This window comes from Pangasianodon hypophthalmus, chromosome 9 (genome assembly GCF_027358585.1).
Source record: "Pangasianodon hypophthalmus isolate fPanHyp1 chromosome 9, fPanHyp1.pri, whole genome shotgun sequence".
NCBI classification, from domain to species: domain Eukaryota; kingdom Metazoa; phylum Chordata; class Actinopteri; order Siluriformes; family Pangasiidae; genus Pangasianodon; species Pangasianodon hypophthalmus.
The window spans coordinates 1440035-1461174 of record NC_069718.1 but is presented as its reverse complement, the minus strand read 5'-3'; the positions used below and the strand labels follow the sequence as shown (position 1 = coordinate 1461174).

General features: G+C 39.4%; 2 protein-coding genes, 1 long non-coding RNA gene and 1 gene segment (V, D, J or C); 2 read left to right on the top strand and 2 right to left on the bottom strand.

Moving 5' to 3' along the window:
• LOC128318920 (uncharacterized) overlaps positions 1-2680 on the bottom strand; it is a 29380-nt gene extending 26700 nt beyond the window's left edge. Inside the window, exon 1 of the mRNA XM_053237098.1 lies at positions 2506-2680. The gene's annotated coding sequence lies outside the window, so the exon portion shown is untranslated. The remainder of the gene's footprint in view (positions 1-2505) is intronic.
• Positions 1272-15010, top strand: LOC117598115 (procathepsin L). 2 transcript variants are annotated; one of them, XM_053237097.1, is made up of 8 exons: positions 1272-1476; positions 7505-7623; positions 10280-10402; positions 10519-10674; positions 11297-11521; positions 13000-13159; positions 14046-14148; positions 14317-15010. In XM_053237097.1, exons 2-8 carry the CDS (start codon positions 7510-7512, stop codon positions 14411-14413), a joined length of 978 nt encoding a protein of 325 aa, XP_053093072.1. In that variant the 5' UTR covers positions 1272-1476; positions 7505-7509; the 3' UTR covers positions 14414-15010. The 2 variants fall into 2 exon arrangements, with proteins under 2 accessions (XP_053093072.1, XP_053093071.1); XM_053237096.1 differs by lacking the exon at positions 1272-1476 and having other exon boundaries at positions 7478-7623.
• A 1276-nt stretch (positions 15011-16286) lies between these two features.
• LOC128318734 (uncharacterized) lies at positions 16287-17463 on the bottom strand. The gene is made up of 2 exons (XR_008302197.1): positions 17328-17463; positions 16287-16762 (listed from the first exon to the last, which is right to left on the bottom strand). It is a non-coding gene; the product is annotated as an uncharacterized LOC128318734 (long non-coding RNA).
• An 82-nt stretch (positions 17464-17545) lies between these two features.
• LOC128318733 (immunoglobulin kappa variable 3-11-like) lies at positions 17546-18635 on the top strand. The segment is given in 2 exon segments: positions 17546-17636; positions 17764-18635. Coding segments are annotated over 2 exon segments (423 nt in total).
• Positions 18636-21140: the final 2505 nt, after the last annotated feature.

Here is a 21140-nt window from a genome sequence, read left to right as displayed (position 1 = left end):
ATAATGCTGCTTGATGAAAGTGGTGTACATGGTTCCTTGTCTGTCATATGTATCCCATAATTCTGTGCAGCAGGCAGTGTGGAGAAAAAAATGGCATGGGAAAACATGTAGGAACAGGTGTAGTATGTGTACGGTTACTTATAATCGTCAAAGCACTTCTGTAAGTGGCTCTGGATTAGAGCATCTGCTAAATGCTGTAAATGTAGCCATGTGATTCCAGCGTAGGTGTTTATTTTTAAAATGCTTGCTTAGAAAAAATAAGAAAACAGAGCTTAACTATATATTAGAATATTAAAATATTTTCTTAAGAATAATAATATGCTCAAACCAATCAACATTACAAAAAATTCAGAACCTTTTTTTTGATCCTAGGGTGTGGTGGGAGAAACATTTTTTACTGAAAATAGGTTCTACTTCATCTCACTGTCTCTGTGCACCTTGCCTCTTCACCAATTTCCACAGAGAATGGTGCAAAAAAAAAAAAACACAAAAAAAACTTTGAGTGACACACTGGACAGTTGAAGATTAGAAAAAAAAAATCCTGGTCTTTTTCCAGTCTTCAGCAGTTCAGTTGAGTGAGTCTCTGATAGCCTCAGATTCCTGTTGATAGCCTCAGATTCCTGTTCTTGGCTGACAGGAGTGGAACCTGATGTGGTCTCCTGCTGTTGTGGCACATTCACCTCCACCACATCCACCAAATGTTGTGCATTCTCAGAGCTTTTCTGCTCACCATGGTTGTAAAGAGTGCTTATCTGAGTTACTGTAGACTTCCTGTCAGCTCAGACCAGTCTGGTCATTCTCCTCTGATCTCTCTCATCAACAAGGTGTTTCAGCCTGCAGACCCTCCACACTCAGGATTATTTTCTTTTTCCCATCATTCTGTGTAAATTCTAGAGACTGCTGTGTGTGAAAATCCCAGGAGGTCAGCAGTTGGAAATATTCAACCCCGCCCTTCTGGCACCAACAACCATGCCATGATCAAAATCACAAAGATCACATTTTTCCCCCATTCTGATGTTTGATGTGAACATTACCCGAAGCTGCTGGCCCATATCTGCATGAGTTTATGCACTGCACTGCTGCCACATGATTGGCTGATTAGATAATTGCATGAATGAGTAGGTGCACAGGTGTTCCTAATAAAGTGCTCAGTGTGTGTGTTTGTGTGTGTGTGTGTGTATATATATATATATATATATATATATATATATATACACACACACATACACACACAAAACATCATTCTGGGCAAATATATTACTATTATTAAGATTTTTTAATGATACCTGTATATATGCATGCCTGTTTTTTTTTTTTAAAGAACACTTCAATAAAGCTAAACAGATTCTAGATTAAGATAAAAAAAGGAAAGGGAAATGAAGGCATGAGGGTGACGTCATTTCCTCCTATAGCCTTATATACATTGAGAACTGCAACCATACTTATAGTTTCTCTCTTCTGCAAACACTTCCACAGGTAAGAGATATCTCTCTCTCTCTCTCTCTCTCTCTCTCTCTCTCATACATACACATAAGCATGTTGCATGCTCATTTAGCATTAGATTATATTGCATTTACATTCTTTGGTTTAAAGATGAATCATTCTGTTGCATGTGATTATTGGTTTAATTTCTAGATTAAGTGATGAATTGTTGCTGTCAGTAGGACTGCAATCTCACACACCTGCCATGTTCATTCCTCAAGAAGACAGAGAGGGCTGTTTACACTGTAGAGAATTTATTAACAGCTGTTAGGTATTTCAGATAGACATGTTAAGCAAAAAAAAAAAAAAGTTTGCATTCCTATGATATACAAAGAAATGTAATTAATAATAAGATGTTTAGTGTATTATAAGTATGTAACACAAATGCCACTATCTATATCATAGTTCATTAAATCTGAATCCTGCCCGTCTGCCCCCAGAAACTGGAAAGTACTGGAAACAATTCCAGATAAAAAAAATGTCAGCAGTGTGAGCATTCTGTGTGGCTCTGACAGTTCCTCAAACTCAGCTACATCATTCATAATTATTCTCAATTAGCCAATATGCACAGGTCTGTTTTAAATTTAAATGTGTCACATTAAGAGTTATAAATCTACAGTCTGTGCAAAAGAAATGGCAATATTTATGTGCTTAAAGTTCTCAATACTCAGATTCACACTACACAGGTGTTTAATATTTTCTTGGGTAGTGCTTTCAGGACTGACATTTTTCAGGAGTGTGTTTAAAATGTACACTTCAAGCCTGATTTAAAAAAATGGATAAAAAATGTGAATTCACAAAGCAGGTTTTGTGCTTTCCTGTTAATTACAATCAGATGCAGCATAAAGGCAAGATATACTCTATTTTAAACTAATACACGGAAGTACAAATAATGATAAATCAAAGATTCATCTAAAAGAATTTGTAATCAATGCAAGTTTGTCTAACACCGCTTTCCCCATTTCCTATCAAATTTAGTCAGTTCTGTTTCCCAGAATATAAACAAACTAGTGTTTCTCTCACCGCTTCAGCACCTCGTTAGTTCATGTTCGGGCAAATGATGAGTCAGATAAAGGTTATGGGTTGCAGTGCACAATAACTCCCAGCTGGCTTAACTGAAATAAACTAAAAGGAAAGCAAAACAAACTTTTTCTCCCCGTTTCCCTCCCCCGAACCGCACAGCAGCGCAACACGAGCACACTTCTTCCGAACTACATTACCCATAATGCATTTCGCTCAGGACTACAACACCCACAGTTAGTGATCTTAAAGCGACGACCCTTATTTCCCTCTCCTGCAACACTACCCCCACTCTGGATGGTGATTAAACTTAACACCAATCCAGCACTATTACATGAGTGACATGAAACACATCAACAAATACATTACCATAGATTCACAGTGTTAATAACAGCAGAAATACATTCAACATATTGTCTACTCATATTCCTTTTTTTTTTTTTTTTTTTTAATTATTATTATTCTTTTTTCCCCTTCTTTGTTCCCTTTTAACAGTCCATAGGTAGCACAATTTGTCAAACCATACAGTCCATTCAAGCAACTCAGCTCATTGGAGGCACTAGTCCATATATTCCAAGCCCCATGTGACAGGGTAAACAGTCCATAAAGTAGAAGGATAGCATAGTGCTGGGAGGGGTTTAAGAGTAGCTTTATAAAGGGGTCCTACCTTGAATCAATAGTAATTCAGTCAAAACACATGTAGTGAGGTAGTACATTAAGTCCAGCTAAGCAACTGGCATTCCCTTCCACTATTGGCCTGCAGAAGGAAAAGAAGTTAACACCAGCCAGTGCTTTGCATACTAATGAAATAGGCTTAATTAAACATATTCGTGGCTTCTTTCCTTAACCACAACATGTAAACAACAAAATCCACATGGGTTGCAAAAGAAACACATATAAGAGAACATTTTCACAGACAGTATGCTTTTTTAATTTCTTTTTAACAGTAGAACAAGAAGGCAGCATTTCGTGCCTTCAGCAGGTTATGGACCTCTCCTGTCAGCCATGGCTTCTGATTTGCGCGGGTGGTGATGGTCCTGGTTACAGTTATATCATCAATGCATTTGGTGATGTAGGCAGTGACTGTCTCAGTATATTCCTGAATGTCAATGTACTGGTTGTAGGTGGCTGCCTGTTTAAACAGATCCCAGTCTGTGGTGGCAAAGCAGTCTTGAAGTGATGAGTAGGCACCTTCTGGTCATACACCTGTCTTTGAGCTGGTTTGGTGACTTTCACCCTTGGTCTGTATGCTGGCATTAGCATAACAGTAGTGTGGTCAGAAAGGCCTAGGGGGGGAAGGGGGGAGGCTTTGTATGCTCCTCTGTGGGCTGTGTAAACCACGTCCAAAATATTATTTCCCCGTGTTGGAAAATCAATGTGCTGATAATTTTGGTATAGTGTTTTGCACTAAAATGTAAATATCTACACACTCACATGTGCTGTGAATGTCTATAGTGTATATATTGTATTTTATTTTATTGTATTTTATTTTGTTTTACTTTTTTTAATTACTTGTCTTGTTATGTTGGTTTCTCACACCATGGGTCTGAGGGAAACAAAATTTCAATCCTCTGTGTGTCCTGTACATATAGCAGAATTGACAATAAAGTTGACTTTGACTTTGACACTTTGGTGGTCTCCTGACTTGTTGTGGCCTACCCATCATTTGGCCGTTAACAGTCTCTGTTAAGTCCTGTTGCACCGTGATACCTTCATTCCATGGTACATCTCTGTCCTCCTGTTCCATTATTGGCACACAAGTGTCGTCCAGAGCAGGCACCCTGTCTGTATGGCTGGCATTTCCAGGTTCCTCTGCAAAGAGATGTGACAGGTCCAGGTTCAGTTCACTTCCATCAGCTTCCAGGGTTGGAGTAGGAACTTCCTGAGGTCGCTAGACTTCTGAGTCCTTCAACACCCAGCTGTTCTCCAGGGGTTGCCGAGAATGGTAAGGTTTGAGCTTGAATGACTTTTGGATCAATGACTTTTACTTTAGTCCTTGGGCTCCTCTGGATCCGGTACACTAAGTCGTTCCAGGTGTCCCAGGATAAAGTAAGGACCATCATATTTGGGGAGAAACTTCCTGATCTTGTTTTTCATCTGTTTAGGTCCTTTAACAAGGTACCACACTGCATCACCGACCTTATAGTGTGTCATTGCCGCTCTCTTATTGTACTGCTTTTTAGCATGCTCCACAGATTGGCCTAGTGCATCCTTTGCAATCTGATGTGCCAACTGCAGCCTTTCCCTCATCTGAGCCACATATTGCAGGGGTGTTTGAGCTGATGTATCATTGGGGGGCATTCCTGCGACTAGCTCAATGGGTTCCGCTAGCTCCTGGCCAAAGAGCATCATGTTAGGGGTAAATCCAGTGGAACTGTTCTTGGTTGCTCTGTAAGCCATCATAGCATAAGGAAGCGTAAGATCCCACTCCCAATTACATTGCTCCAAGGTCATGGATAGGATTTTCTGGAGAGTGGTGTTGAACAGCTCAACAAGTATTGACGGAACCGTGCGGTGAACCCCATCATGGCCAGCAATTCTCTCTGAGTGGTACAGCAATTCTGTTCGTTTGGTGTCAAACTCCGACTTCCGTATGCCAGTACACGTTCCACTCCCTGCTGGAGTCGGGACAACACAGCACCAATCCCAAAGTTCCCACTGTCCATAGGGTAGCCAAGAATAGGGGCAGTAGCTTGTTGAAGGCCTGCTGACTCTCCAGAGTCCAGTGGAATCAAGCATGTTTCCTTAGGAGGTTGTGAAGGGATTTGGCAACTGAAGCAAAGTGTTTGAAAAATTGTCTGTAGTATGACACAAAACCTACAAATTGCCGGACCTCGTTAACACTTGTGGACTGTGGCCACTCTCGAATCTTCCGCACTTTCTGGGGGTCGATGGTGATACCCCGCTCTGAGACGATGTGGCCCAGGTAGGCCACATGGCAGCGGAAGAGACAACACTTGGTGGGTTTCAGTTTTAGGTTGGCTTGGCACAGTCTTTTAAACACTTGTGCTAGTCGCTGAAGCATTTCCTTCACATCTTTTCCCTGCACAATGATGCCATTTAGATAGACCAGGCAGATCTCCCACTGCGTTCCAGCTGAGACACGATCCATTAAGTGCTGGAACGTTGCTGGTGCATTTCAGAGGCCGAATAGCATCACATTCCATTCGAACAGCCCCTTCCTGCTGCAGAATGCGGCAGCCCGTCTTGCCTCTGGAGTCAGCTCCACTTACCAATAGCCCGAGGCTAGGTCTAATGTGCTGAACCATTTCGCCATAGACAGGGTATCCAGGGTGTCCTGAAGTTGTGGAAGCGGGTAAGCATCCTTGATAGTGCGCTCATTCAGAACCCTGTAGTCCATGCACAGTCAGTATGTCTTGTCTTTCTTTTTCACCATTATGATGGGTGAAGCCCAGCTGCTATTGCTTGCGGAGGCTAAACCAGCATCGCGATTTTGCAGAATCTGTTAATTTGCACTTTGCTGTTTCTCAAAGGCCATTCTACCCGGTTGTTGCTTTACAGGTGGACCAGGCCAGATTTGAATGTCATGCTCCACTAGACTAATGTGGCCAAGTAGTAGAGAAAACATGAGGTAGCGCTGGAGCTGGACGCTGCAGGTTAAGCCTGGGTGAAGGACAGTTCCGCCTCATATGACTGATGCCTTGGCAGTTGTGACATGCAATTTCTTCCCAATTTATTTTTCCCTTCTTGTTGTACTTTGGCGGGTGAGGTTTGAATTCCACTCTTGTATTTTAGTATTTTTTAGTTGATGGCACCGGGTTTTTTTCGTCACTTTCACTTTGGTCTGGGCATTCTCCACTTGCAGATAACTTTGCACAAGACAAAACCTAAATACTAGTATATACACTATATACAAAAGTATGTGCACCCCTGACCATCATATCCATACCTGCTTGTTGAACATCCCATTCCCGATTTAAGCTCCACTCTTCTGGGAAGGCTTTCCACTAGATGTTGGAGTGTGGCTGTGGGGATTTGTGTTCATTCAGCTACAAGAGCATTAGTGAGGTCAGGCGCTGATGTTGGGATGTCGAGGAGGTCTGGGGTGCAGTCGTTGTTCCAGTTCATCCCAAAGGTGTTCAGAGGGGCTGAGGTCAGGGCTCTGTGCAGGACACTCGAGTTCTTCCACTCCAACCTTCACACACCATGTCTTCATGGAGCTCGCTTTGTGCTCAGGGGCATTGTCATGCTGGAACAGGTTTGGGCCTCTTAGTTCCAGTGAAGGGAAATTGTAATGCCACAGCATACAAAGATTGTAACAAATCAGCAAAAAACTAAAAAGCTAGCAAAACCAAGCATAATCAAGACAAGCCTACAACAGGAAGATACATATCAGGGATACAGACTTCTAAGGAAAACAAACACCAACCAAGGAAGGAGAGAAAACACAGAACTTAAGTAGGAAAACTAATCAGGAGAAATACAACTCAGGTGAGCATAGGAAATCACCCAGACAACAAAAGAAGTTCAAACACATGAGTGAGGGTGCCCTCTGGTGGTCTGGGGTAGACATGACAGAGACATTCTACACAATTGTGTGCTTCCAATTTTGTGCCAACATTTTGGTGAAGAATCCCATATGGGTGTGCTGTCCGCATTAGGCAGTCGTGGCCTAATGGATAGAGAGTCGGACTTGTAACCCGAAGGTGAACCTGAAGGTTGTGGGTTCGAGTCTCGGGTCCGGCAGGGATGCCATGACTGAGGTGAGACCCTTGAGCAAGGCACCGTACCCCCAATTGCGCCGCAGCGAAAAAAAAGGCTGCCTGCTGCTCCGGGTGTGTGTTCACGGTGTGTGTGTGCACTTTTAATGGGTTAAATGCAGAGCACAAATTCCGAGTATGGGTCGCCACACTTCACTTCACATACTTTTGGCCATATAATGTTTATGTACATCTGTAATGATATTCAGACTATGAGCATAAGAAAAAAACAGAATAATAAACGTTACTGTTCTTTTGTTAATTTCAGTTTCTGTTAACAGGTACGATGATGCGTGTCTTGCTTCTGGCTCTGCTGCTCTCTCAGGTTTGCTGTGATATGAATCTAGACGGCTACTGGAAATCCTGGAAAACTGAATTCAATAAAAACTACAGCAGTGTGGTGAGAACACACACATTAAATATTGATTTAATAAAAATAGACAATAGCATTTAAAAAGAAACAAATGTTTTATAAAATTGTATTGTAAAATTGCATGAAATGCATAACACTACAATACACAATTAAAAAAAGAAGCTATTAACACTACAGAACTGAAGCAGCACTTTTGAGAGTTTTAAATGATTTAACAGAGACTAAAATCCTTATGATTTGAAATGTGTCACATTAAGAGTTATTAACGGACAGTCTGCATAAGAAATGTCAATATTTATGTGCTTAAAGTTCTCAGTATTCGGATTCACACTACACAGGTGTTTAAGTTGAAATATTTTCTTGGGCAGCACTTTCAGGATTGATGTTTTTCAGTTGTGTGTTTAAAATATACACTTGCCTTCAAGCCTGATAAAAAAAATATTGGATAAAAAAATTGTGAATTGATAAAGCAGGTTTTGTACTTTGCTGTTAATTATAATTAATAAAGGCAAGATACATGAATATATTTTAAAATATTACACTGAAATACAAATGATAATAAATCAAAGATTCATCTAAAAGAATTTGTAATCATTCCAAATTAACACTGCTTTCACTCACCTTAAAGAGCACCTCCTTTGTTTGCATAATGAACTAGATGTCGCTAATATTTTGTAACCTCATCAGAAAACATGAAGCTTAGGCAGCGGGGAAAACGCTGTAAGAGTTACAGCCTAAGTGAGGCAGCAAATAATTTTTTCTTTCTTATTTTATTTGCCAGCATAGTAAACTGTGCACAATTTAATATGACCATGATACTGAATTAAGATCATGAAATTGTGATATACTATTTGAATTCTTTCAGTTTGCTATTTTGAGTTCTTCAGTTTAGAATTTGTGCTCATCTTTGATTTATTTATGCTGATTTGTAAAGAAAACATGCCTAGCACTCATCCATGGTCCTCCAAGCTTCTCTCTGAGCAGAGAGACAAAAAAGATGCAAAGTACAGAACCTAAAGCCCAGAAACTGAATGACAGACTAAAACAGAAAGAGTGAGTAATGTGCAATAGAAAAGCTTAAAGTTATAATTAATAGCCATAACATTCAAACATTCATTACATGTTCATTACCAGTATAAGATTATTTTATTCTATTAAATATGCCCAACTAAGGTGGGCATATTTAATAGAATAAAACTTGTAGAAAGCACTTTTTGTTGTTTGTGTGTGCAGTTGTTTAGTAAGTTGGAGTGGTTTGCATTAATAGCTCCTACACGATAAGACCCTGCTGAAATCAGGCAGCTGTTAGTCATATTTTACGTATTTCTTTTTTGCCACACTTTACTGAAGGTCTCTAACATTTCAGCAACACAGATGCTTGGGAGATGTTAACTCCAAAACAGGAGTTTGCTAAACTGATTAAATGGATGTAGTTAGTTCTTCCTTCAATGTCACGTTCTAATCATGGAGCATAACAGCCCAGTCTGGGTATGCGTCATAAGCTAGACCGCCTTTGGCCACCAGAGGGAGGCACAGGACAGCTCTGAAATAATCAGGACCAACGAGCCACACCTGTTCACTTCATGTGCTCAGACTTTGTTTCAGAGGCCAGGCAAAAGACTTGGTCAGTATTTTGGGTGTTTTGAAACTAGCGCCATACTCTAGCTTTTCCTCTGTGCTAGCTTGCCCTTGCCTTGCTGACCAAGCCACCCTCTCAAGTTCCTTCTTGTTTAAAAAAACAAAACAGAAAAGCTTTTTGTTTTCTGGTTAGCTCCCTGTAGTGAGTGGTCAGAGGTTTTTCCCCCTGGCATTCCTATGTTTACAATTAATTTAAGATTGAATGTCTCCTGATTAAGTTTATGCTTTTAGTTCCTCCTTGGTTTTCATTTTCCCAAGCTCTTCTTTTTTTTGTTTTGTTTGTGTCAGGCCTCAGATATTTTGCATGTAGCTCCCCTTTTCAATTTAAATTTGATTTCATCTTTAATTTGTGAGTTTTTCCTCTATTTGCTCTGCACTTGCTATTAAGTACTGGTTGGTGGCACGCTCAGTTTGCTCAGGTCTCTCATACAAGGAGGTCTGGGTTCATCCCCAGTGCAGAGTGCGCCACCATATTACATGTAGTTTTATATTAGTTTGGCATTCTGTTTGTGTGCTTTCAACCAGAAATATCAGAGATGTGTGAATATGAAATAAATTTACAGCAGTATAAGAGACACAGTGCCACCAACATAGCAATATGTTTCATGGAGCGGAAGATATGATAAAGCTAGTGTAAATTAAATTTCTACAAAATAATACAAAGGTAGGTCCTTACCTTTTAGAAGTTATGTCATCAGCTTTTATTGCAGTCACTGAAAAATCCACCTTGCAGTATCCAGGTCAAAGCTACTTACCACAGGTTTTTTTTTTCCTGCACTACACTATGATATTTTCTGTCATCCATATTTACTAGACTGAAACAAGTCAGAGAACAAATGCAGGCAAGACAGAGACAAGTCCAAGCCAATACAGGAAGTAACCTGAGACCAGAGTCAAGTCCAAGACTGGACTTTACGGAGAAAAATAATAAAAGTTGCATCCCACATGAAGAGTGAAGTAACTTATCAGTGTTCTTCCATGTTCAGTGACACAGTTTTATGGATTTGTGTGTGTGTGTGTGTGTGTGTGTGTGTGTGTGTGTCAGAGTGAGGAAGCATACAGGAGAGCAGTTTGGGAGCAGAATGTTTTTAAAGTGATGAAGCACAATGAAGAAGCTGCAGCAGGACAACACACCTTTACCATTGGGATCAATCACCTTTCAGACATGGTATGATCCAGTGTGCTTGTGTTTCTTTATGATGCCCATTGGGTTATATATGGGGGAAAAAAACCTTCTTTCTCTCTTTCCATTTCATCTGTGTGTGTGTGTGTGTGTGTGCGTAGACAACAGAAGAAGTCAGTGCTAAACTGAATGGTCTGAGGGTGGAGAATTTTTCTCCTCAGGATGCTAATGAGAATTTCACCTTTCTGAGTGATTTCTCCCTCCCTCCCAGTGTGAACTGGACTGATGATGGATTTGTCAGCCCTGTGCGGAACCAGGTATATATGTGTACAGTATGTTAGGAGCTTTTCAATGAACACAATAACAAATATTGTATGTGCTTTTCTGTTTTGTGTAAATAATGAGGAAACATGGTATTTCACTTCACATATACACTATATGGTCAAATGTTTGTGGACACCTGACCATCACACCCATATGTAGTTCTTCCACAAACTGTTGCCACAAAGTTTGAAGCACACAATTGTATAGAATGTCTTTGTATGCTGTAGCATTACAGTTTCCTATCATTGGAACTACGGGGTCTAGTCCAAATCCGTTTCAGCATGACAGTCCCCCTGTGCACAAAGCGACCTCAACCCCACTGAACACCTTTGGGATGAGCAGGAATGCAGACTGCACACCAGGCCTCCTCGCTCGACATCAGCGCCTGACCTCACTAATGCTCTTGTAGCTGAATGAACACAAATCCCCACAGCCATGCTCCAACATCTAGTGGAAAGCTTCCCAGAAGAGTGGGGCTTATTATAAGAACAAAGGGGGACTAAATCTGAAATGGCATGTTCAACAAGCACATATGAGTGTAATGGTCAGCTGTCCCAATACTTTTGTCCATATAGTGTATCTTCACTTCATGTGTTTGTGTTTGGCTGTATGTAGGGTGATTGCAACGCATGCTGGGCGTTCAGTGCTGTTGGAGCTTTAGAAGCTCAAATGATGAAAAAGAAGAGTCCGCTTGTTCCTCTGAGTGTTCAGAACCTGATAGACTGCAGTAGTATGGAGGGAAACCATGGCTGCCATGGAGGACTCATGACTAATGCCTTTAATTACATTATAAACCACAATGGAATCAGCACTGATGCTGACTACCCTTATGAAGAAAAGGTACTTTTTTTTTCTTTTTGCTATTTTATAGATTCCTATGGTCAATCATTTATCTACTTCCTATCTTACTTCTTCCATATCTTTATATCACTCATTATATAATAAAGAGGAGGTGTGTCTTATTTACCAGGCAGTAACTGATTCATTATTAGCTAATTGTGCACAAGAAGTGTGTGAATATAAAAGTTTAGGAGTACATAGTTAGGGTCATCACAATCATAGTCCCTTTCCAAATCCACAAAGCACATGTAGACAGGATTAGCATACCCACCTCACAAAGCTGTGCAAGAGTAAATGTCCTGTCTGCTGTTCCATGGCCTGGATGATGTCTCCTCTCCAGAACTCTAGCAGACTTTTCTGGGGAGTTTAAATCTCCTATAATTGTAACAACTCCTCAGATTCAGTTTTTTTTTTAAAAAAAAGGGACCAAAATCCCTGTCCAAGGCTCCTGGCAGATCTCCATGAAACACCAAAGAGGCGTGTTAACTGCATGGTGTTTATTAAACTCCATCCATGGTGTTTATTAATTTTACATGTTTATTTTATTAGTATTCTGACAATTTGTGTTTTTAAATAGAAAAAGTGTTGTTTTTTTTCACCACTTTTAATAGCAATTTCCTATTATTATTAGTTTTACTATTATTATTGCTGTGTGTAAACACTTTGTTGAAGTCCACACGAAGACCACATCAACACCACCCTCACCCCAACCCCCAGACTTTAATGCAGCCTTCACACATTTATAGAAGGGAATGATTTATAATCGCACTATCCGGTGTCACCCAGATGAGGATGGGTTCCCTTTTGAGTCTGGTTCCTCTCAAGGTTTCTTCCTCATATCGGCTCAGGGAGTTTTTCCTCACCACTGCTGTCTCTGGCTTCTCCATTAGGGATAATTTCAAACATTTACAATTTATGAATGTATTTATTTCTGTAAAGCTGCTTTGTGATAATGTCCACTGTTAAAAGCGCTGTACAAATAAAATTGAATTGACTGAACACTTTCTTTCCCCTCACTCACAAGTCAAATCAATTAAAGTTAAAAAAAGCTTAAAAGTTTTTTAAGTAATATTAAATCTTATAATAAATTATAAACACAATTGAGAAAAAACTTGATATAAAAACTTGAGAGCAAGTTGCTCTTATCATAAAATGTAAAGCAAACGAAAACACAAAAACCTTGGCCTTCACCCCCGTTGAAGTCCACACCGCCCCCAACACCGCCCCCAACACCGCCCCCAACACCACCCCACCCCACGACTTTAATGTGTTCTCCACACAGTTAACTGAATAATATGATAGTGACCCACACATGCGTGGATAAAAGTGTAGGTGCCTTTTGATGTCCAATTTAGGTTTTATTTTTTTTTCAGAACCACCATGCCAAGCACTTCATTATCTACAGTTTATGTGTACAGTTTTTTATTATTTTCACTGAATATATAATGTTGTTGTCACTTTACTGTTTCATCGTGTAGGTCGGGTTGTGCCGTAAGCGTCCTAAACCTGCACGCTGTTCTGGTTTCCGGGTTCTTAAACGTTTGAATGAGTTTGAGCTGCAGAAGGTAGTGGCTAAGATTGGACCAGTTGCAGTGGGAATTAATGCGAATGAGGTCACATTTCACCATTACAGTAAAGGTGAGACACACACACACACACACACTGTACATTACCAGCTTGGTGTGTTTGTCCATTAATTGTCAATTGTTTATAATCATAAGTATGTGCATTTGGATCTGTAAAGCCTCATGTTTCATATGAGTCAGAATTTCTTTTTTTATTTTTAAAACTTACTCATTGTGTGAACAGAATTTTAACTGATTTTTGAATCGTATTTATATTAAACAGATTACGTTCAGCTCAAACCAGGCTAAAATAGATTTTTTTAAATTATTAAAACATGAACCCTACACTGAAAAACCTCAGATGTAAAAATGTCAGCAGAGTTTGATTTACAGTAAATCATCATCCATCACACTGACAGACAGGAATGTAAAAATTCCACCATAGTGTTAGTATTTTTGTAGTAGTAGTAATAGCAGTAGTATTATATGATAGACTATTTTTGTCCAACAAATTTTTTTTGACAGTTGAACAATTAAGACCTTTCTTGCAGCAACTGGGTCATCATATCCGATAATGAAAAGTAGTGTTCTGAACAGTGTTTAGGTAACAAAATACATGTCCTATTTCTATTTCCAAAAATATAAACAAAGTATTAGTCTAATTTTGCTGCAAATGCCTCACACAGAACAGCACGTTCGTGTTAAAGAACACGGTCTCAATTTGTCCTGAGAGCTTCGTATTTGACCGCTCGTTCTCACCTGCATAAAAAATAAAAAACTTGCATGATTTTTTTTGCAAGATCCTTTAGTCTCAAACAGATGCCCTGTGAACATTTCTGCCTAGCTTTCTTTAAAAAAAAAAGTAGTGTGCCTCCTATTTATATCTCTATTCGCTTAGTAACATCTGTTCATTCTGATTAATGTGTGTGTGTGTGTGTGTGTGTGTGTGTGTGTGTTAGGTATTTATAATTTCATTTGCCATAATAACACATTGAATCACGCTGTTCTGGTGGTCGGATATGGAAAAGAAGAAGGGCAGCAGTACTGGCTGGTCAAAAACAGGTTAAACGCACACACACACACACACACACACACACACACACTTTCACTGTTGTACTCTTGCACAATTAATTTGTGTTATTGTTGGAAAGGTTTTTATTTAACAAAGATTGGTAATGAAATCATTGCTAAAATCCTTCTCTCTCTCTCTCTCTCTCTCTCTCTTTTCAGTTGGGGTGCTGATTGGGGAGAGGGGGGCTACATACGAATGCTGCGAAACAAGAATCAGTGTGGAATCGGCAGCTATAGTGTTGTCCCCATTGTCTGAACTCATTTCTCACATATCACGTTTAGATTTTTTTTTTTTTTACTTTTCTTGCTATTATAGACTAATTCAAAATGTTTTTTTTGATTTGTATGTTAGCTTCTGGTGGTGGTGATGGAAAAAGTATTTCTGTTTTTGGAATGAACAAAATCCAGAGCTGCTTATATTGTATTGTATACGTTCATGTAATCCATTCCCCAAATTATTGAAAATAAATTTTTTAATGTTGCTGTATCCTGATTAATTCCTCCACCGTGGCTCCTCTCATCTGCTGGACCTGAATCATCCTGAGCTCTGTTCTCTGATCTCTGTTCCTAACCCTACAGTCACACAAGAAAGTGACAAGTTGCTTATGTCACTTGTAGTTTATCTCTCTTATGGTGTGTAGTGACCACTACTGTTGTTGCTTGTGGGTAACTATATAAAACTTCTAATGCTAAGAAATTAATGGTCAATTAACTTCTTGTCAGTCAATTGTCCAAATACCTTTGAGCCCCTGAAAATGGAGGTACTTTGTTGAAAATGGCTGTAATTCCTAAATGGTGAATGCCATATTTTTTGTAGGACCTCTTAAAATAAAGCTGAAAGTCTACACTTCGATCACATCCTGATTGTTTTATTTCAAGTCAATTGTCGTGGTGTATAAAGGCAAAATCACAAAAACTCTGTCATTGTCGAAATATTTCCGGACCTGAGTGTATTAAGTGTCTCCACGCACTCCCTCTGGTGACGAAATTCAGTACTGAGCCACACAGCTCCAGACCCCGACTCACACGTCACCCATGGCACGACCTCCTCCAGAAATTCTCAAAGATTTGCCTAAAGTAGTCAGTGAGCTTTCTTTTGTTGTTTTTATAGCAGTTAGTTTATCTGCAGTTAACATGCAGTCTAGTGTAGTGCTGGTTTTATTCTGTTCTGTTCTTTAGTAGTGTCCATGTTCTCTCTCCTAGGTAAGACTAGCTTCCTGAATATTTCTTGTTATTATTTAAATCTGTGATTGTCAGAGTAGTCCACTGTCTGTGAATGTAAGTTTTAGTGTGGAGATTTTGTAACTGCAATACAATCTGCAGCCAAACTTCAAACTCCTGTCAGTCTCGTTTCCACCACCAACTCGTACCATCCTTTCAACCCACAATCTTAATATTGTTATAGTTCTTACTCGAGACCTTAGCATAACAGACGTTCCACCAAACTTTCATTGCTAATGCTCCTTTTACTCCTTATACTGACAATCACTCTGGTGATTCTGGAGAGTGTAATGTCCAGGACAGGGGATTAGATAAGTACTTAATATAAATAACTAATCTTTGCTCTTTACTGATTTACACAAGGAAATGGGGGGGGGGGGGGGGGTGGATATGGATTTACCATCAAACTTGCTCACAATTTAAACAAATAACATACACATAAAGTGGAGTTTAAATATTCTCAGAAATATGACAAGTTTAATTCACGCATGTTCTGTTACATGTACGATTTTAACTTGATAAACTTTTGCAATCAGAGAACAGATTCATGTCTTGATCAATGAAAATATTAAATATTTGTGTGTCATCTGCTAAGATGAAGTGGGTCTATAATGGTCCCATGTGGTTTGATTTAATATAAACAGATTAATTGACTATATCATCAAGCTGAAGAGAAGGAGTTGGTTTTAAGCAGTAAAACGGAAAGATCAGTGAAGTGAGAGAGAGATTTACATGAAGACGGCTGAGTGATCCTCTTTCTCCCAGAATAGAGCAGCACTTTCACCAGATGTTCAACTTCCTTCAGCCAAACTCACTGAAGCACAACACACAGCACTGAATCTACAGCTACACACACTCTCTCATCACACTGATAATGACTATTAACTCTAATAAAAGAACACACAATGTCCAAAATGAAGCTTTATTTCAGCAGAGCAAAACTACAGGAAGAGCAACAGGACAGTGAAGAGAGTAAAGACAGAAATGTCAGCATTGTGTAGAACTGAAACTCTATTGTAGATGGATGTGTAAGCAGCTCAGTGTTAAATTGTATCTTGGAGCTGTTAGGCTTCACACTGGCTCTTTCTGAACGTGACCGGATGATTGACGCCGGCATGGGAGACCGTACAGACAAACTCCTCCCCCTTTTCCCAGAGTGCTTTGCTGAGGGTCAGGGTGCTGCTGCGTGTGTAACCGTCCTTCTTCTGTTCTTCTGCGCTGGTCAGAACCCCGTCCTTCACCTGGGAGCCGTCCACTGTCCAGCTCACCAGCGCCCCCTGTGGAGAGTAGGCAGACAGCAGGCAGAGCAGCGAGGCCGATCCCTCAGACAGCTGCAGAGAGGAGGGAGGGAGCAGAGACACGGAGGGCTTCACCGCGGGACCGGCTGGAGACCACAAACACACAATAAACACACATTTACACATGCTTACACAACATTTACTCATTCCTGCTTATTCACATTACTGCAGTTCAGTAGAACTACTCAGCAGGAGAACATTTACTAGTTACTCGTTATATTGTGGAGCCACTCGGACTTTGATCAGCTTTATTCTGTGTTAGTTCTTACTGCTGTGTCGTATAAAGCGCTCCCTGTGTGATAGCAGTAAATGGATCTGATTCCAGAAATGTTCATTGTTTAACACAAACACACAGCCGCATTCGTCTGTATTTTCCATCAGCACAGAGACTTTAGAACAATTTACACAATACTTCAGATATGAACCAGTGACCAGGTTTCCACTCACCAACACAAACACACTGGATATTTATTAAATGTTCAGTATTCACTCATTTATTATTTATTTTACTACTTTAAGGTTTACAGTTACCCCAACATATCACTCATAACTACACACATTATATTTCATTTTAATAATAATTTTATTCATGTAATGGATAAATAGAAGTAAATAATTTTTTAGAGTTTTAGAAGAACTAAAATGACTTACTGATGATGAGTTTGGTTCCTCCACCGAAAGGGAACCACAGTGATACATTCTAATGAAGCCGTCATACAAAAACCTCTGTTACACTACAGTGACCACACACACACACACACACACACACACACACACACACGTTTCCATAGAGAGAGGTTCCACTTTGCATTAGCAGCTCATGCTTCAGCGCTCTGCGAGTGTTTATAGCCCTGTGACTTTAACACTTCATGACTGAGAGCTGCTGCTCAGCGACTTCACCCACAGCAACCATGAGTTTGATCAGCGTCTTCATCTGCACACTGGCCCTCTGCGCTCGAGGTAACACAATGTTTTATCTTCTACTGTTCAGCTGACAAATCCATGTGAAGTAGGCCGACTAGATGAACTTCAAACTCCACATCATTATTAATGTAGGGAACGGATTTATTCTTCTTATTTTTTTCAGGATCCAGAGGTCAGGTGACTGTGACTCAGAGTCCTGCATTGAAATCTGTTTCTCCAGGAGACACACTCACCATCAGCTGTAAAACCAGCTCTGCTGTTTACTCTAGTGGTGGTTATTATTTGTCCTGGTATCAGCAGAAAGCTGGAGAAGCTCCTAAACTCCTGATCTACAGGGCTAGCAATAGAGCATCAGGTATTCCAGCTCGTTTCAGTGGCAGTGGATCTGGATCTGATTTCACTCTGACCATCAGAGGAGTCCAGACTGAAGATGCTGGAGATTATTACTGTCAGTGTGTCCCTAATGTCAGTAACTGGATGTTCACACAGTGTTAGAGCGTCGTACAAAAACCTGGGTGAGTGTGACTGCTGCAGCTGGGACCTACTGCAGGTGCTGAGGGGGACGATGTGATACAGCACAGTGACACACACTGGAGCGAGTCCTCCAGTCCAACAGCTGTGTAGTAGAGATTGTCTCTCTGTCCACTGTGCTGAGACGAGCTGAGAGCTGACAGCAACGTGGCTGCTCTAAATGAGAGATTTAACACATGCAGGAGACGCCTGTGTTTATCTCATAGTCACGCTGATGAAGACTGATGATTATTCTTACTGATTTCAGCAGCTTATTTTCTGTTTTATAATAACATATTATTTATTTATTCTTGTTTTTTATTTATGTTCATCACATAGTTAACTAGCTAAGCTAAATCCCTGATAACCTTTAGTATAGACACAGGGATTTAATAGCTTTCTCACAGGATCACATGATTTGAAGCACAAAACAATGACCAAAGACAAAATTAAAACTAATGATGATGATCTGAACATTACAGGTTACTAAGCTAACTACATAAATCTTATGGAGATCAGGATAAAGTTCTACCTCTTGTTATACACACTTCAGCTCTCAGCGATAGTAACTGTGGTTCACTTTTTTACAGTTTAGGTGAGTTTTCTGTAAAGTAATTTAGTGATTAAATAAGTATTTAATAACAGACCTCTCTTAATTGATAGCTATTAAAAATAATTGATAGCCATGAAACAATTTTAATCATGTGCCAATAGTGAAAAAAAAGAGAAAAACTGAATTTAGCCACAAAAACCTGGTGAACATATACACTGATGAGCCCAAACATTAAGTCACTCACAGATGAAGCCAATAACGTTGATTATCTCGTAACAGCGGTGCATGTCATGCTGTGGAATATTATATTAGACGTGGACAGTCAGTTCTCGTAGTTGAAGTGTTGGATTCGGGAGAAATGAGTGACTGAGAAACACAAAGAGGGTGTAGGACTAAGTGTAAAATTATAATATTTAATCCAATGCTCGAGTTTGATACGATAGACTTAAAGTTGAAACTTTAATTATGTTCATACTCACTTAGCTCTTTTTGACTATATAGTATAGTACAGTTATATATATAGATATATATATATATACAGTTATAGAAGAGAAATTGTTTCTAATCACACTGTCCAGTGTCACCCAGATGAGGATGAGTTCCCTTTTGAGTTACAATTTATAAAACTACAAGGGTGAACTAAGGAAACATTACAGAAACACTTGATATTTTCAAACATTTCATAACACAACAGCTCTAGGCCTTAAAGCCAACACAAAACAAGAAATACTGACAACAACACTTTCATAACACTGAAAAACCCCAGACTGTTTTAATTTTAACTTTGCTTATTTTTTAAATATATTAAACACTTTTTTCCTAATATTTCTTTACAATTTCTATTGAAATTCAGTTTTTAATTTATTTAAAAAAATGTGCACCAAATTTATTTAAAAAAATGTGCACCTAACCAACATTTGGCCACACCCATAATCATGTGACTAGGGACTAGGATCAAGTCTTTCTTACCATCTGAATCACATGGTGAGTAGACATCCTTCAAGATTTTTTAAATTGACCTGTCATAAAATCAGGATGTGTTTCTAAAATGTGTCATTACCAAACACCTCGTTTCTCTTAAAATATAAAATCATATGTGACATACAAAAAAATAACTGTGATTTTTATAAGTTACGTCTGTCAGAATGAATGGCTGCTATAATTCTACAAATTGCAGAGCTTTAGCTAAAGGTAGAACTTTGCAAGATGAAAGAAAGAGGGCAAATTTAAATGTATTAAAGTCTTTTCAGAAAGGGAGCAGAGATACACTCGCACTAAATGGAAAGAAAGTCAAAGAAACATATGGCTAATGATAAAAGCACAGAGAGAGTTGGAGAGGTTTGCAAAACAACCATTCCACCTGGTACATTAAGCGCGAGTGAACACACACCATAGCATAATCAGAGATGGCCCAGAATAATAAGAAGTGAGAGTACCAGGAAAATGATCAAACAGAAATTAAGAAGATTTCTAGATACAAAAAGAGATTGCAGAGATTGAAAGACAAAAATGCTCTCGATCCAGAGATGATCCAGAGATGATCCAGAACAAAGACAGTTGTGAAAGTTCCTGGTTAGCCTTCTGAAGCAGAAGTACAGCTCAGAAAGCCTTCGACAAACATGTGTATGATAGTGTTGTCTACTAACCTGCTGAAGAAATAGAGACTGATATCTACAGCCAAACAAGCTGTGGGCATCTCCACAGCATATATCTTTAAAGAAAAACTTAAATTACATTCTCCTCTAAGAGAAATGTCAATAGCTGCACAAGTGAGATTCTGAAAACAGTGACAAACTTTCTGAAGTGAGATCACTCATGTTGGGAAGAAAAGGCAGAAAAGATTCCTCTCTAATACAATGCAAAATCTCCACCAGAATGTCTTGAGATGTCCTGTCTGACATTTTCATACTCCTACTTCTGTAGACTAAAGCCATGCTGGATTGTGCACCCAAACATCAACAAGAGAGATACTTGCTTATGCAAAGTGCATGTGTAACAGTTTTGTCTCTGTGTTGTGTTGAATAAAGCTCACAACTGTCATCATCTCGTGCTTTCGAGTGGATTTTTTTCTGTTTAAAACAGTGAAAAGTGGCGGTCAGTCTCATTAATCACACTCGCACATGGTCACAACCACTCCTTTCGACTGGCACGAATCTTAGTGCTTGCTGTCTGCGTGGACTACATGTAAAACAGATATACAGCAATAACACATATTATTTGAAATACAAAGTCTGTACATGTTTTAAAACACACTGAAAAGTGGTGGTCGGTCCCATTAATCACGCTCGCACTTGTTCTATAAGGTGGATGAACATTGAAGGGAACATTACCACACATATAACATGGCAGCATAAAAAAGAGCATATGATACACTTTTATTCATGACAAAACACACATACATGTCGATATTGACCCCAAAAAAATAAGTTACAATAAATACGCCCTTCAGTACCATGGCTTTCATAGATTCTGGGACA

Excerpts from the sequence above, each read along its gene's own strand:
- LOC117598115 (XM_053237097.1), top strand. The coding sequence starts at position 7,510 with ATGATGCGTGTCTTGCTTCTGGCTCTGCTGCTCTCTCAGGTTTGCTGT. Across the intron at positions 7,624-10,279 it reads ATAAAAACTACAGCAGTGTG|AGTGAGGAAGCATACAGGAG; the intron begins GTGAGAACACAC and ends TGTGTGTGTCAG. Across the intron at positions 14,149-14,316 it reads TACTGGCTGGTCAAAAACAG|TTGGGGTGCTGATTGGGGAG; the intron begins GTTAAACGCACA and ends CTCTCTTTTCAG.